General features: G+C 53.8%; 2 protein-coding genes and 1 long non-coding RNA gene across 7 annotated transcripts in view; 1 reads left to right on the top strand and 2 right to left on the bottom strand.

Annotated features, from left to right (window-relative positions):
- Nucleotides 1-1,210, top strand: part of LOC119341061 — a 5,841-nt gene extending 4,631 nt beyond the window's left edge. For 4 of the 5 annotated variants that reach the window (XR_005164865.1, XR_005164866.1, XR_005164861.1 and 1 more), the window contains one exon: nucleotides 68-1,210. This is a non-coding gene — a long non-coding RNA (uncharacterized LOC119341061). The remainder of the gene's footprint in view (nucleotides 1-67) is intronic. The other variant, XR_005164867.1, reaches the window with a different exon arrangement.
- Nucleotides 1,211-2,293: 1,083 nt separating this feature from the next.
- On the bottom strand, nucleotides 2,294-3,135 carry LOC119338634. Its single transcript, XM_037610927.1, is given in 2 exon segments — nucleotides 2,294-2,560; nucleotides 2,563-3,135. Coding segments are annotated over 2 exon segments (840 nt in total).
- Nucleotides 3,136-8,648: 5,513 nt separating this feature from the next.
- Nucleotides 8,649-10,460, bottom strand: LOC119335763 (anthocyanidin 3-O-glucosyltransferase). Its single transcript, XM_037607840.1, has 2 exons — nucleotides 9,857-10,460; nucleotides 8,649-9,706 (listed from the first exon to the last, which is right to left on the bottom strand). Exons 1-2 carry the CDS (start codon nucleotides 10,341-10,343, stop codon nucleotides 8,820-8,822), a joined length of 1,374 nt encoding a protein of 457 aa, XP_037463737.1. The 5' UTR covers nucleotides 10,344-10,460; the 3' UTR covers nucleotides 8,649-8,819.
- Nucleotides 10,461-11,485: the final 1,025 nt, after the last annotated feature.

Here is an 11,485-nt window from a genome sequence, read left to right as displayed (position 1 = left end):
TATATTTCTTATTGTATTTACTAAATGTCGATTTGGGTAACCATGCATCATACAATTCAGATTTTAGTTGCAGTCACTCTCATCATCAACGCTCAACAATGGCCTCTTCTTCCGGTGCCCGAAGCAGCCGCATACCCATATGCCTCGTGCTGATTCTCCTGATCGCCTGCGAGAAGTCAGCCATCATGCCGGTCGGCCAGCAATGTGAAGGACCAGATGATCGTTGATAAATACGCGCTGTTCTGATCAGAACTATTGATTTATTGCAGTACGATGTTGCCTCTTCAGTACATCTGTGTTAGCTCTTTCTGTTACTATCCATTCTGTAAGCTCTATTTGACAGGAAAAAGCCACTGAAGTTAGCGTTGCGTGCCTGAAAGTCTACAAGTAGTAGTCTGACAAGAGGGCGTTTTGAAAGATGTTTGCTTGTTGTAGCTATACCAGTTATACCTCTACGGTAGGTAGCACTAGGGCAGCCCGGTGCATGTAGCTCCCGCTTGCGCAGGGTCGGGGAAGGGTCCGACCACTTTGGGTCTATAGTACGCAGCCTTTCCCTACATTTCTGTAAGAGGCTGTTTCCAGGACTTGAACCCGTGACCTCATGGTCACAAGGCAGCAGCTTTACCACTGCGCCAAGGCTCCCCTTCTCTACGGTAGGTAGCACTGTATTTTATTATTTTTGTGGATTTGGGGAGGATTTTTAGCTCACTCTTTTTTTGTACCAAATTATCTGCATTTGGCAGTGCTTTCATATTTCCCTTCTTTGGCTCTGATGCAATTAAACTTTGTTATTGTATGTTGAAAATTCAGGTGATGACCAATCAAGAGGTTGTTGATGAGATCAACACCAGAGGGGCGGACAGGCAGCTGCGAATCATCTGACGGAGCAAAATAGGAGGAGCGAAGACAACATCTCTTGCGTCGCTGTAAACGTCCGCTGCTATGAGAGCTTCAGTCAGTGAATAGGAGGAGCAAAGACAAGAACTGCTTCGTCATCGTAAACTTCCACTCTTGGCCGAGCTTCAACCTGCTAGTCCCTTATGCGTACAATTAGTTATATGCCAGATTGGTTTTACAATTTTTTCTGTAGTTATTCATACGATGTAGAGTTTAATATGGTTGGGGATAATCCACCACCCAATGGGATTAAGGTCTCTAAAATATTGTTGTTTGTTTGGTTATGAGGTGTAAATTCTATTGCAAGTTCCTTATATGTGCATGTTCATCAATCTGAAAAAAAGGAGGTGAAAAGGTCGCTCGTCAATCTGGCACTGCGCAAACTTCCTCTCAAGAGGCGCCACCGGGTGGTGCCCCAACCCCTAGTCTGTAGCAAAGATAACATCATCTACATGCTTTTCCAATGCCAAAAGAACAGCTCGCCTGAGAGCTACAGCCTCGGACGAAAACTTTGCCATGTTAGGGTTTCAGGACTCTGGCGATTCCGGGGCAACGCCGCCGCCGCCGCCGGGCTTCGACTCGGCCGGCTGCTGGCACCGTTGCCACATGTGCGCCTCGGCGACATGGTGGCCTTGTTGCGGCTACGTCCGCTCCCGCATCGCTGGCCCCTCGGGGTGGTAGCGATCCCGCTCTCCATCACTATGGAAGTTTTCCATCTCGGTCACCGGAAGGATCACGGCGCAAAGAGGTCGGGCTAGAGACAATTAATAGCGTCCTGGCTAAGAAACTGATGAAGGCCAAGTACAGATCAAATCCCAGCAGGGGCGGCCCTGAGAGATACTGTACCAGCAACGCTGTGATCCACCTGATAAGTTCTTAGCGCCCGTGTTTACGAAGCCGTTGCGATCTGCCGTAACACCGATGTCGTCGTCGACGCCTGCTTCCTTATATCATGTATGCTTTCCGTTTGCTGTAAACTAATAGTTAGGTTGTAGTGTTTTCATTCGCTCTTGGAAGTCATATCACAAGCACCGGGCTGCCAAACTTGGTGGTTGCGGAGGGGAACTCGGAGGGCGGTGGGGGCGATCATGGGGCCCCCTTTGTGGACGCTGCCCGCCCGAAGCCGTCGACCGAGGAACCCGAAGCTCTCCTGGCAGCGAACCCGGATATACGAGCGATCGTTGCGCATGGGAGGGAACCACCAGCTCGCCCGACGCAGCAGGCAGACTGGAACAGGGACAGGCCAGAGGTAGCCGATCCAGAGTATTTAACCAAAAACTACCACAGGAAACGTGTCAAAAAACTACAACTTTACGATTTTGTGCGAAAAACTATCATTTTTTTCTAATCCGTGGCAAAAAACTACCAAGTCGCGAAATCACTCGCTTCGCCCGCACTAAGCACGAATCTGACAGGTTGGGCCCACGAACCAGGTGCCACCGTGGACAACCGTCACCAGCCGCACACTAACTGCCGTTAACGGCGCGCTAGCCTCGCCCGCGCCGGAGTTCACGCCGAGCACATCCAGTTTCGCCGTCCTCACCTGCTCCTCCCTCCTTGTCCGCATCCGCTCACTCCTCTCGTCCCTCTTCCCCCTCGGCCCGTCCGGGTCGGCCGCCCCGGTGTCGAACAGGGCGCCGCTGCCGCGGGGGATCTGTTGCTGCCGCTGTCGGTGCTCTAGCGCCGGTCGGCCTTCCTCGGGATGCGGCCGCCATAGGAGGTGATGAGAAGGTGGAAGTCGAGGCGGCCCCAGCCGTCCTCGTTGGAGACATCCCATCCGAAGCGCTCGGCCATCTCCTGGAGGGGCCCGTCGCCGTCGACGTCGTCGTAGACGTAGTCGAACTTGGAGTCGCCGTGGAGGAAGCGGTGCGTATGCTCCCACTCGACGCGGTCGACATAGACGGGGTCGTCGAGCACCTCGCGCGCCAGGCCCTCCCAGACCAGCGTGTCCTCGTGGCCGAGCTCCGCGACCACCCAGCGCAGGTAGGATGACGGCAGCGTGCCCAGCATCTGGCCCTTATGCTTGCCAAGGTCGATCATGTGGTCCCTCGTGGGCCGTGAGGACGCGCCCGGCGCGCCATCCCCGAGCGGGCGGAGGAAGGGGATCCTGGCTGGTCTGGGCAGTGTGGCGGTGGAGCGGCGACGGGGAAGGGGGGAGGGAGGCGCCGCTCGGGTTTGCGGTCTCGGCGACGGCGCCGGGGAGGAAAGGCAGGCCCTTGCGGCGGCGAGCGGGAGCATGGCGTGCTGGCGGCGGCCGGAGAGCGGGGAAGGTTCCGACCGCAAACGCCCCATTAACGGCCGTTAACCTGCGGCGGGCGACGGCTGGCCACGGTGGCACCTGGTTCGTGGGCCCAACCGGTCAGATTCATGCTTAGCGCGGGCGAAGCGAGCGATTTCGCGACTTGGTAGTTTTTTTGCTACGGTTTAGGAAAAAAATGGTAGTTTTTCGCATAAAATTGTAAAGTGGTAGTTTTTCGACACGTTTTCATGAAATGTGATAGTTTTTGGTTAAATACTCCCGATCCAGAGGAATTCATGGCAGGTGAGGATGTGGAGGAAGAGGAAGTACTCGCTGAATTCGATCTCAAAGAGGAAGAAGTGATCCAGGAGCCGTGGACCATCATAATGCTACTGCACTCTCTGAAGAATCCCACACTACGTACTCTGTTTGATGACCTGGAAGATTTTTGGAGGCTTAAAGAGAATCTAACATTCACGTTTCTCGGTGGTAAGAGAACTGCATGTGATCTTGGGGATGTAGGTCGGCAAGACACTCATGCAAATAAGGATGACAAGATGGTGGGGGGGACGCCAAAGAAGCACATAACCAATTATGCAGGTGGTGCGGCTGTTGACCCAGAGGCTATGGAGGAGGAGGCTACTCACACTATGGAGGCAACCGGCCTTGGGGCCGCCGGTGAACTGACGGGGACGCAGGTGGCGCCCCGTCAGGAGCAATGAGTATTATAAGTTGGAACTGTCGAGAGGCGGGGAGCTCTCGGACAGTTCACGACTTTGTGAGCTTGGCACAAGCTCATTCCCCTTGTATCATTTTTTTTTGTGAAACTAGGCAGTCAAAGGATAGGATGAAGAGGTAGCGCTCTCGTTTAGGTTTACATGGTTTTGAAGCTGTCGATAGTGATGGTTTTAGTGGTGGTCTAGCTCTTTTTTGTCACGAATCTGTGCAACTCGATGTAAAAGATTTGAATAAACGATATATTGATGCATATGTGACGACGGCGGCGGGGGAGCCCCCTTGGAGGCTCACCTGCGTCTATGGTGAGCCGCGAACGGAGGACCGTCACCACATGTGGTCGCTCCTTCGTGATCTTCACCACCAGGTGGATATGCCTTGGGTGGTGATTGGTGACTTCAACGAGGCCAGTGGGGCTTCAAGCACTTCTCCGACACCCCGCGCTCAGCAGGTCAGATGATCGATTTCAGGGATGTTTTGGAATTATGTGGACTTGGAGACCTTGGTTTTGCAGGGCTGCCGTATACATTTGATAACCGGCGGTCCGGGCGTGCGAACTCAAGGTGCGGCTGGACCGTGCGGTGGCGAACAATGCATGGCGTGATTTATTCATGGAGGCGGCGGTGCGCCACTTGGTGGCCCCATCGTCTGATCACATACCCATTCTCCTAAGGTGGGTGGCCGAACCACCTAGGGAGTATGTGGGCAAGAGATGCAGGCATTATGAGGTGGCTTGGGAACGTGACCCTGCGCTCCCAGAAGTCATCATGCATGCTTGGTCGGCTGCAAGCGCGATGGGCGATCTTGATGATGTTGCATCAGCACTAGGCGAGCTCATGCAGACGTTGCAAGGGTGGAGTAAACGCAAGTTTGGTAATGTGATACAAGACATTAATAAATCTCATACCCGATTGGAGGAACTAATGGACATGAATGCAGATCAGCGCACCATTCGAGAGGCCACAGATCGCCTCAATGAGCTTCTTTACAGGGAGAAGATGCTATGGATGCAACGCTCAAGGGTGGACTGGCTACAAGAGGATGACCGTAATACAAAGTTTTTCCATCGCAAGGCTGTATGGCAAGCACGAAAAAACCGCATCAAGTCACTAATGGATGATACAGGGGTGGTGCATACAGAGAGTACTACTATGGCATCCATGGTGACAGATTACTTTACCACTTTGTTCACTGCTGATCCGTCCCTATGCTATGTTCCCATTATTGAGCTTATTGATCGCCGTGTTACTGATGCTATGAATGAAGGCCTGTGTGCAGGTTTTTCTGACAAGGAGATTGCCGACGCGCTTTTTCAGATTGGTCCGCTCAAAGCCCCGAGGCCTGACGGGTTTCCTGCACGCATGTTCCAGAGGAATTGGGATGTGATGAGGGATCAGGTAATCGCGGGGGTAAAAGAATTTTTCCAGACATGTATAATGCCAGAGGGGGTAAATAATACTGCCATTGTTCTCATCCCGAAAGTTGATAATCCGGTGAAACTCACGGAGTATAGGCCTATAAGTTTGTGCAATGTTATATATAAGGTGGTTTCCAAGTGCCTTGTGAACAGGTTGAGACCTATCCTGGAGGAGATAATTTCACCAGAGCAGAGTGCGTTTGTTCCTGGCAGAATGATAACGGATAATGTGCTTGTTGCATTTGAGTGTATTCACTATATCCAAAAGGAGAAAGACCCCGAGAAAAGTTTTTGTTCTTATAAGTTGGATCTTTCAAAGGCTTATGATAGGGTGGACTGAGAATTCTTGAAGCGGATGATGCAAAAGCTGGGTTTTGCTGACCGGTGGGTGGACTGGATTATGACTTGTGTCACCTCCGTCAGATACACTGTTAAATTTAATGGAACCCTCTTGGATTCGTTCGCACCGTCGCGCGGGGCTAAGGCAAGGTGACCCACTCTCCCCATTTTTATTCCTGTTTATTGCTGATGGTCTCTCTGCTTTGCTGAAGGATGGGGAGGAGAAAGGAAAATTTACCTCTGTGAAGGTATGTCGGAGGGTGCCTGGCATATCCCATTTGCTGTTTGCCGATGACACATTGCTCTTCTTTATGGCGGATGAGCAGCAAGCTCGCGAGGTTAAGTCCATTATTGCATCATATGAGGGTGCAACAGGACAACTTATTAACCCCGCTAAGTGGAGTATCTTGTTTGGGAAAGCGTGTCTGCAAAATGTTCAAGAAAAGGTTCGTGATGCTCTCCAAGTGCTACTTTCCACTTTTGAGGGGAAGTATTTGGGTCTACCAACACCAGAAGGTAGAATGTCAAAGGGTAAATGTCAAAACCTCCAAGCCCGTCTAACGAAAAGAATTATTGCATGGGGAGATACGTTATCACTTGTAGGAAAGGAGACGATGATCAAAGCAGTTGCTCAGGCCATTCCCACATATATGATGGGGTATTCAAACTTCCTATGTCGGTATGTGATGATCTAAATAGGATGATCCGTAATTTCTGATGGGGATCTAAGGAGGGGAAGAGGAAAACTCACTGGATGTCGTGGCCAAAAATTCAAAAGCAAAAACAATGCGGCGGACTGGGATTTCGTGAATTCAGAGTCTTCAACCATGCCTTGCTTGCTCGCCAGGCGTGGCGTCTCCTAACCAAACCAGAGAGTCTTTGTGCGCATGTACTAAAAGCCTGCTACTACCCGAAGGGGCGGCTTGAGGACACGGTATTCTCAGGCAACACATCGGTAACATGGCAGGCGATCATGCATGGTTTGGAACTCCTAAAAAAGGGGTTGATTTGGCGTGTTGGGAGCGATCGTCAAATTCGTATTTGGCGTGATAGGTGGCTGCCTAGGGAGCCATCAGGCGAGCTTATTACTCCCCAGGGTACATGCAGGCTGAGGAGGGTGTCGGACCTGCTGGATGGACATGGAGCTTGGCGTTTGGATCTTCTCCGACAGTATTTCCTCCCCCATCGACATCGACGTCATCACCAGCATCGTGACATCTCCACGAGCCCCTGAGGATGTTCTCGCATGGGCACCAGAGAAATCTGGTGTCTTCTCTGTCCGGTCGGTGTACCGCTTTGCCATGGATGAGCGCGAGCGTCCATCGGCGAGCGCATCAAGCAGGGCACCGGATGGTTGTCGCGCCATCTGAAAGACTATATGAGGGTGCCCTGCTCCTCCAAAGGTACGAGTTTTTGCTTGGCGGTTGGTCTCCAACTCGTTAGCTACATGCGCAAATAAGTTTTCGCGACAGTTGGAAACTAATGACATGTGCCCTCTCTGTGGGACGGAACACGAGGATGGATTCCACGCAATGTGCAGGTGCCCACATGCGGTGAGCCTTTGGAGGGCAATGGCGAAGGACTGGATGATCCCGGACATTGCCGCAGTTCAAAACACGGGGCCTGAGTGGCTCTTTGACATCCTCCACCCGCTTTCTGATACATCACGTATGGTGGTACTGATGACACTATGGCGGTCCTGGCACGTAATGAAACCATGCATGACAAAGCTCCGCCACCAACGGATGTATCCCGCAGGTTCTTGCATGGGTATATATCCTCCCTTCTGTGCATTGAGCATCACCCACATGCAGATATGGTCAAAGGAAAGATGGTCTTGGGTGACATGATGGGTCACGCATCAGCCAAGGCCAGCCCGGGCGTGCGTGACATGCACATGGTGGAGCAGCCGTTGGAGCTCTGGGAACCACCGCCGGCTGGCTGGCTTAAATTAAACGTAGATGGCGCTTTCGCTGAGCAAAAAATGAATGGAGGTGCTGGGATGGTGCTTCGTGACACGAACGGTCAAATTAGTTTTCTCTTCATGCCGTCACTTGTTCACTTGCAATAATGCGCTCGAGGCGGAACTGCACGCTTGTCGCGAGGGAGTTGCACTCGCGTTGGAATGGAGCTCTTTACCGTTTATTCTGGAAACAGACAGCACTGAAGTAGCGATGATGCTTAACCAAAAAAATATTAATAGGTCCCCTGATGCTTGCCTAGTGCATGAGATAAAAGAGCTACTGGATTCTGATGGAGAGGTTGTAGTTAGAGCGGTTAGGCGCTCAAGAAATAGGGTTAGTCATGAGCTTGCCAGGATTGGAAGAGTTGATGTTAAAACCGCAGTCTGGTTGCGGTCCGGCCCAAATGGGGTTGTAGAACTATGTGAGATGGATCATTCTGATCCAGGTTGATTAATGAAAAACCCCTTTTCACCCGCAAAAAAAAAATGCTATAGCCTCGGACATCTCCGGCTCGAGAACACCAAGAATTGGGTCACTCCGGCTCGAGAACACCAAGAATTGGGTCACTGCATGCCACTACAAAACATGCCTCATGATCCCGAGCAATGACCCCTATGCCTGATCTGTCAAGCTCGGAAAAAATGGCAGCGACAGAATTGAACATAACGGTACCAAACGACGACGAAGACTAAGTTATACTGGAGATGTTGGTATCACGCCTGTGTTTAGTAACCAGTTTGCAAAGATGCTGCAAAATCAGTCCGACAAATGCCTTGATTTTCTCGGCTGTGCGTCGAGGATGAAGAGTCTTATTTCTAGCATAGTTTCTAGCTTCCCAAATGTGCAATATAGTCACTGCCAACACAGTACAATTCTGGTCCGAGGATCGCCCAAGAAAATAAAAAAGCCAATTTTTTAAGGATATAAATTTATGACGTTGTAGACAGATCCCATAAGTATCCTTGATCACATCCCAAACATCTCTAGCATGAGGGCAAAAGAGAAGAGCATGCTCTGCAGATTCTAATTTATTGCAAAAAAAAAGAAGAAAAGCTCAGAGAACGAAACCTGGCGCCTTAAAAATTGATCATCCGTGGGAAGACAATTCTGAGCAAAACGCCGTAAACAATTTTCATCTTATTAGGTGCTTTTCTCAAATCGATTTCCAGTGTCCCTCATCGTCTGATCTGTTGGAAGTCTGGCTATGAATAGCGTTTTTCTCAAAAGATCACACCCGACAAACTATCTTGATGAACTCGGCGAAGTTCTTCCTGCAGCCGCCGTCGGGCTCGAACGCCTTGCCCACCATGGCCTGCAGCTCCTGCGCCTTGGCTCTCATCCGCTCCCCATCCTCCCCGCGCAGTAGGGTCGCCACCGCGTTGGCCACGCCGCCGCGGGTCATCGGCCCGTCGAACGCCGTGCCGAAGCCCCACACGCTGGCCACCGACCGCGCGCTCATCGTCTGGTCGCCGAAGAAGGGCCGGCACGCCATGGGCACGCCGCTGGACACGCCCTCCAGCACCGACGCCCACCCGGCGTGCGTCACGAACGCGCCGACCGCGGCGTGCCGCAGCACGCCCACCTGCGGCGCCCAGGGCACCACGAGGCCTGGCGCGCGCTCCAGGAACCCCGGCGGGAGCAGCGGCCACGACTCCTCGCGCAGCGACCACAGGAACGGCGCGCCGCTCGCCTCCAGCCCGGCCGCGAGCTCCTGCAGCTCCTCCGGCCGCGCCGAGGCGACCGTGCCGAAGCTGACGTACGCGACGGACCGCGCGGGCCGGCGGTCTAGCCAGGCGAGGCAGCCGTGCGGGTCGGTCGGCTCTTCGTTGGTGTCCGTTGTGGGCTCGGCGCCCGGGAGGAGGTGGTAGGGGCCGAGGGGCAGGCAGTTCGGGAGCTCGGCGGCGAGGGCGGCGCTGAGCTCGGGCGGGTCGAGTCCCGGGAAGGTATTGAGAGCGACGGCCGTGGCCGCTTTAGGAAGGCGCTGCGCCATGCGGTGGAGCAGGAGGCTGATGACGTAGTTGAAGTCGCCGGAGATGACGCCGTCGGGGAGGTCCCGGACGCGGTAGCCGCCGAGGCCGGCGTGCGCGGTCAGCAGCTCATCGGCTCGGCTCGCGGCTGCAGGTTACGCACGCGACAAAGAGATCAGAATACGGCTCTGTAATTAATTAATTAAAAGTTTATAAAACCCAAGAAATAGATAAGATAAGATTCTGTAGCTAAACTCCATGAGAATCTCAACGGACACCAGAGCACGCACGCACGTACCCTGATCGCCGACGTCCCGGCGGAGCGCGTCGGTGCGGAGGTGCGCGAGGAGGGCGCAGGACGCGGCGGTCCAGACGGCCACCCACGGCGCCCCGGCAGCGGCGGCCGCCTCCGCGGCCATCCACACGAACGCGTCCCCGACGACGCAGCTCACCCTGGCGCCGCCCGCGGCGGCGCGTGCCGCCTCGAGCCCGTCCCTGACCCCGCCGGCCTCGGCCGCCGCCATGAAGAGCTCCATCCGGCGCGGCGGTGGCAGCCACTTCGTCTCGCCCGGAGGCACCCCGTCCGGGACCTCGACGAAGCGCAGGTTCACCGGGAGCGCGCCGGCCTTGCCGAGCTGCGCGGCGTTGTCGGCGGTGGTGAGGAACGAGAGGCTCGTCCCGGGCGGCGCGGCGGCGGCGAGGGCGCGCGCGAAGGAGAAGAGCACGGCCGCGTGGGAGCTGAAAGGGAAGGCCACCACGGCGATGTGCGGCGGCGGGAGCACCATCGCGGTGTCGGTGGTTTGGTGGAGTGGCGCCGGCCGCGGTGGGTTTTGATTTGTTTTGCTCCGTGTCGTGTGCCGGGTTTTATGGGAGAGACGGTGTCATGCACGGGCGCGCGTGATGGATGGGTAGATGGCGGGGGCGCGCGTGGCGTGATGGGGATGGGTAGATGGCGCGCGTGATGGATGGGTTGCTTCCGATGTGACGTTCAGGTGGTTGCGATGGATGGCTGCCGTGTCGCCACGTCGCGTGCGGGGCCGGTAGTGAAGCCTGGGCCGTGCTTGCCTAATTGGAAGGTGGCTGCCACGTGTGCCTAAATGAATGTGATTAAATGGATTTTTTGATCATTTGACGTGATTCGATTATAGAGTTTAAAAAAATTATAGAGTTTAAAATTAAGTAAATTTTTCAGAAAATGGTTACAGAGTTTAAAAGAAAGTATTTTTATGAAGTATTTACAAGCGTATTTTATGACGGCATGGGCTTGTATTGACAATGACATCGTTGATTTTATTGCCACTGCCGGGTCGTCCTCAAAGCATCTCTAGCACAGCCGTATAATGCCGACTCGCAAAATACATTTACAGTTTATTGCGGATGAGATTTGCGGGTCGAATTTATGCGTTGCAGATTAGACCCCGTATATGGGACTGTAAAATTTTAAAAAAACATTTGCGGGAAAAACTCGCAACGACATTGATTATACATTAGTTCATCTACATATATACTACATTGATCATATATAGTTCATATACATTGATCATAATAGCGGGGGAATCTACGGGCCCGAGCCTAACTACCAAAATCGACGAGCTCGCGACGGCGACGGCGCGGCGGAGGAGCTAAAGGAGCTCAGACCTCGTCGGAGGAGTCGGAGTCGATGAAGACCTTGGCATGCTCCGCCTTCATGACGCGCGGGTCCGTCTCCTTGGACGCGTGCGCCTGCGACGCCGCGACGCCCGTCTGGAGGAACATCTGCTTGTGCTCGAGCTCGCGGCGGCGGCGCGCTTCGGCCTCCTCCTCCTCCCTCACCGACCGCTCCATGACGACGCGCTCTACGTGCTCCTCCTGCCCCGGGGAGAGGTAGTCCTCGGGGCCGATCACTTCTCGACGTGGTGGCGCGTCGGCTCGAGCTTGACGGCGAGCG

The sequence above is a fragment of the Triticum dicoccoides genome, chromosome 7B (genome assembly GCF_002162155.2).
Source record: "Triticum dicoccoides isolate Atlit2015 ecotype Zavitan chromosome 7B, WEW_v2.0, whole genome shotgun sequence".
NCBI classification, from domain to species: Eukaryota; Viridiplantae; Streptophyta; class Magnoliopsida; order Poales; family Poaceae; genus Triticum; species Triticum dicoccoides.
Note: the sequence above shows the minus strand (reverse complement) of the source record. Positions and strands in the feature narration are given on the sequence as shown.

Bases quoted from the DNA above. Each gene is read 5' to 3' on its own strand.
- LOC119335763 (XM_037607840.1), bottom strand. From the start codon at position 10,343: ATGGTGCTCCCGCCGCCGCACATCGCCGTGGTGGCCTTCCCTTTCAGC. The intron at 9,707-9,856 runs GTACGTGCGTGC...CGTAACCTGCAG, and splicing joins CCGGGACGTCGGCGATCAGG to CCGCGAGCCGAGCCGATGAG.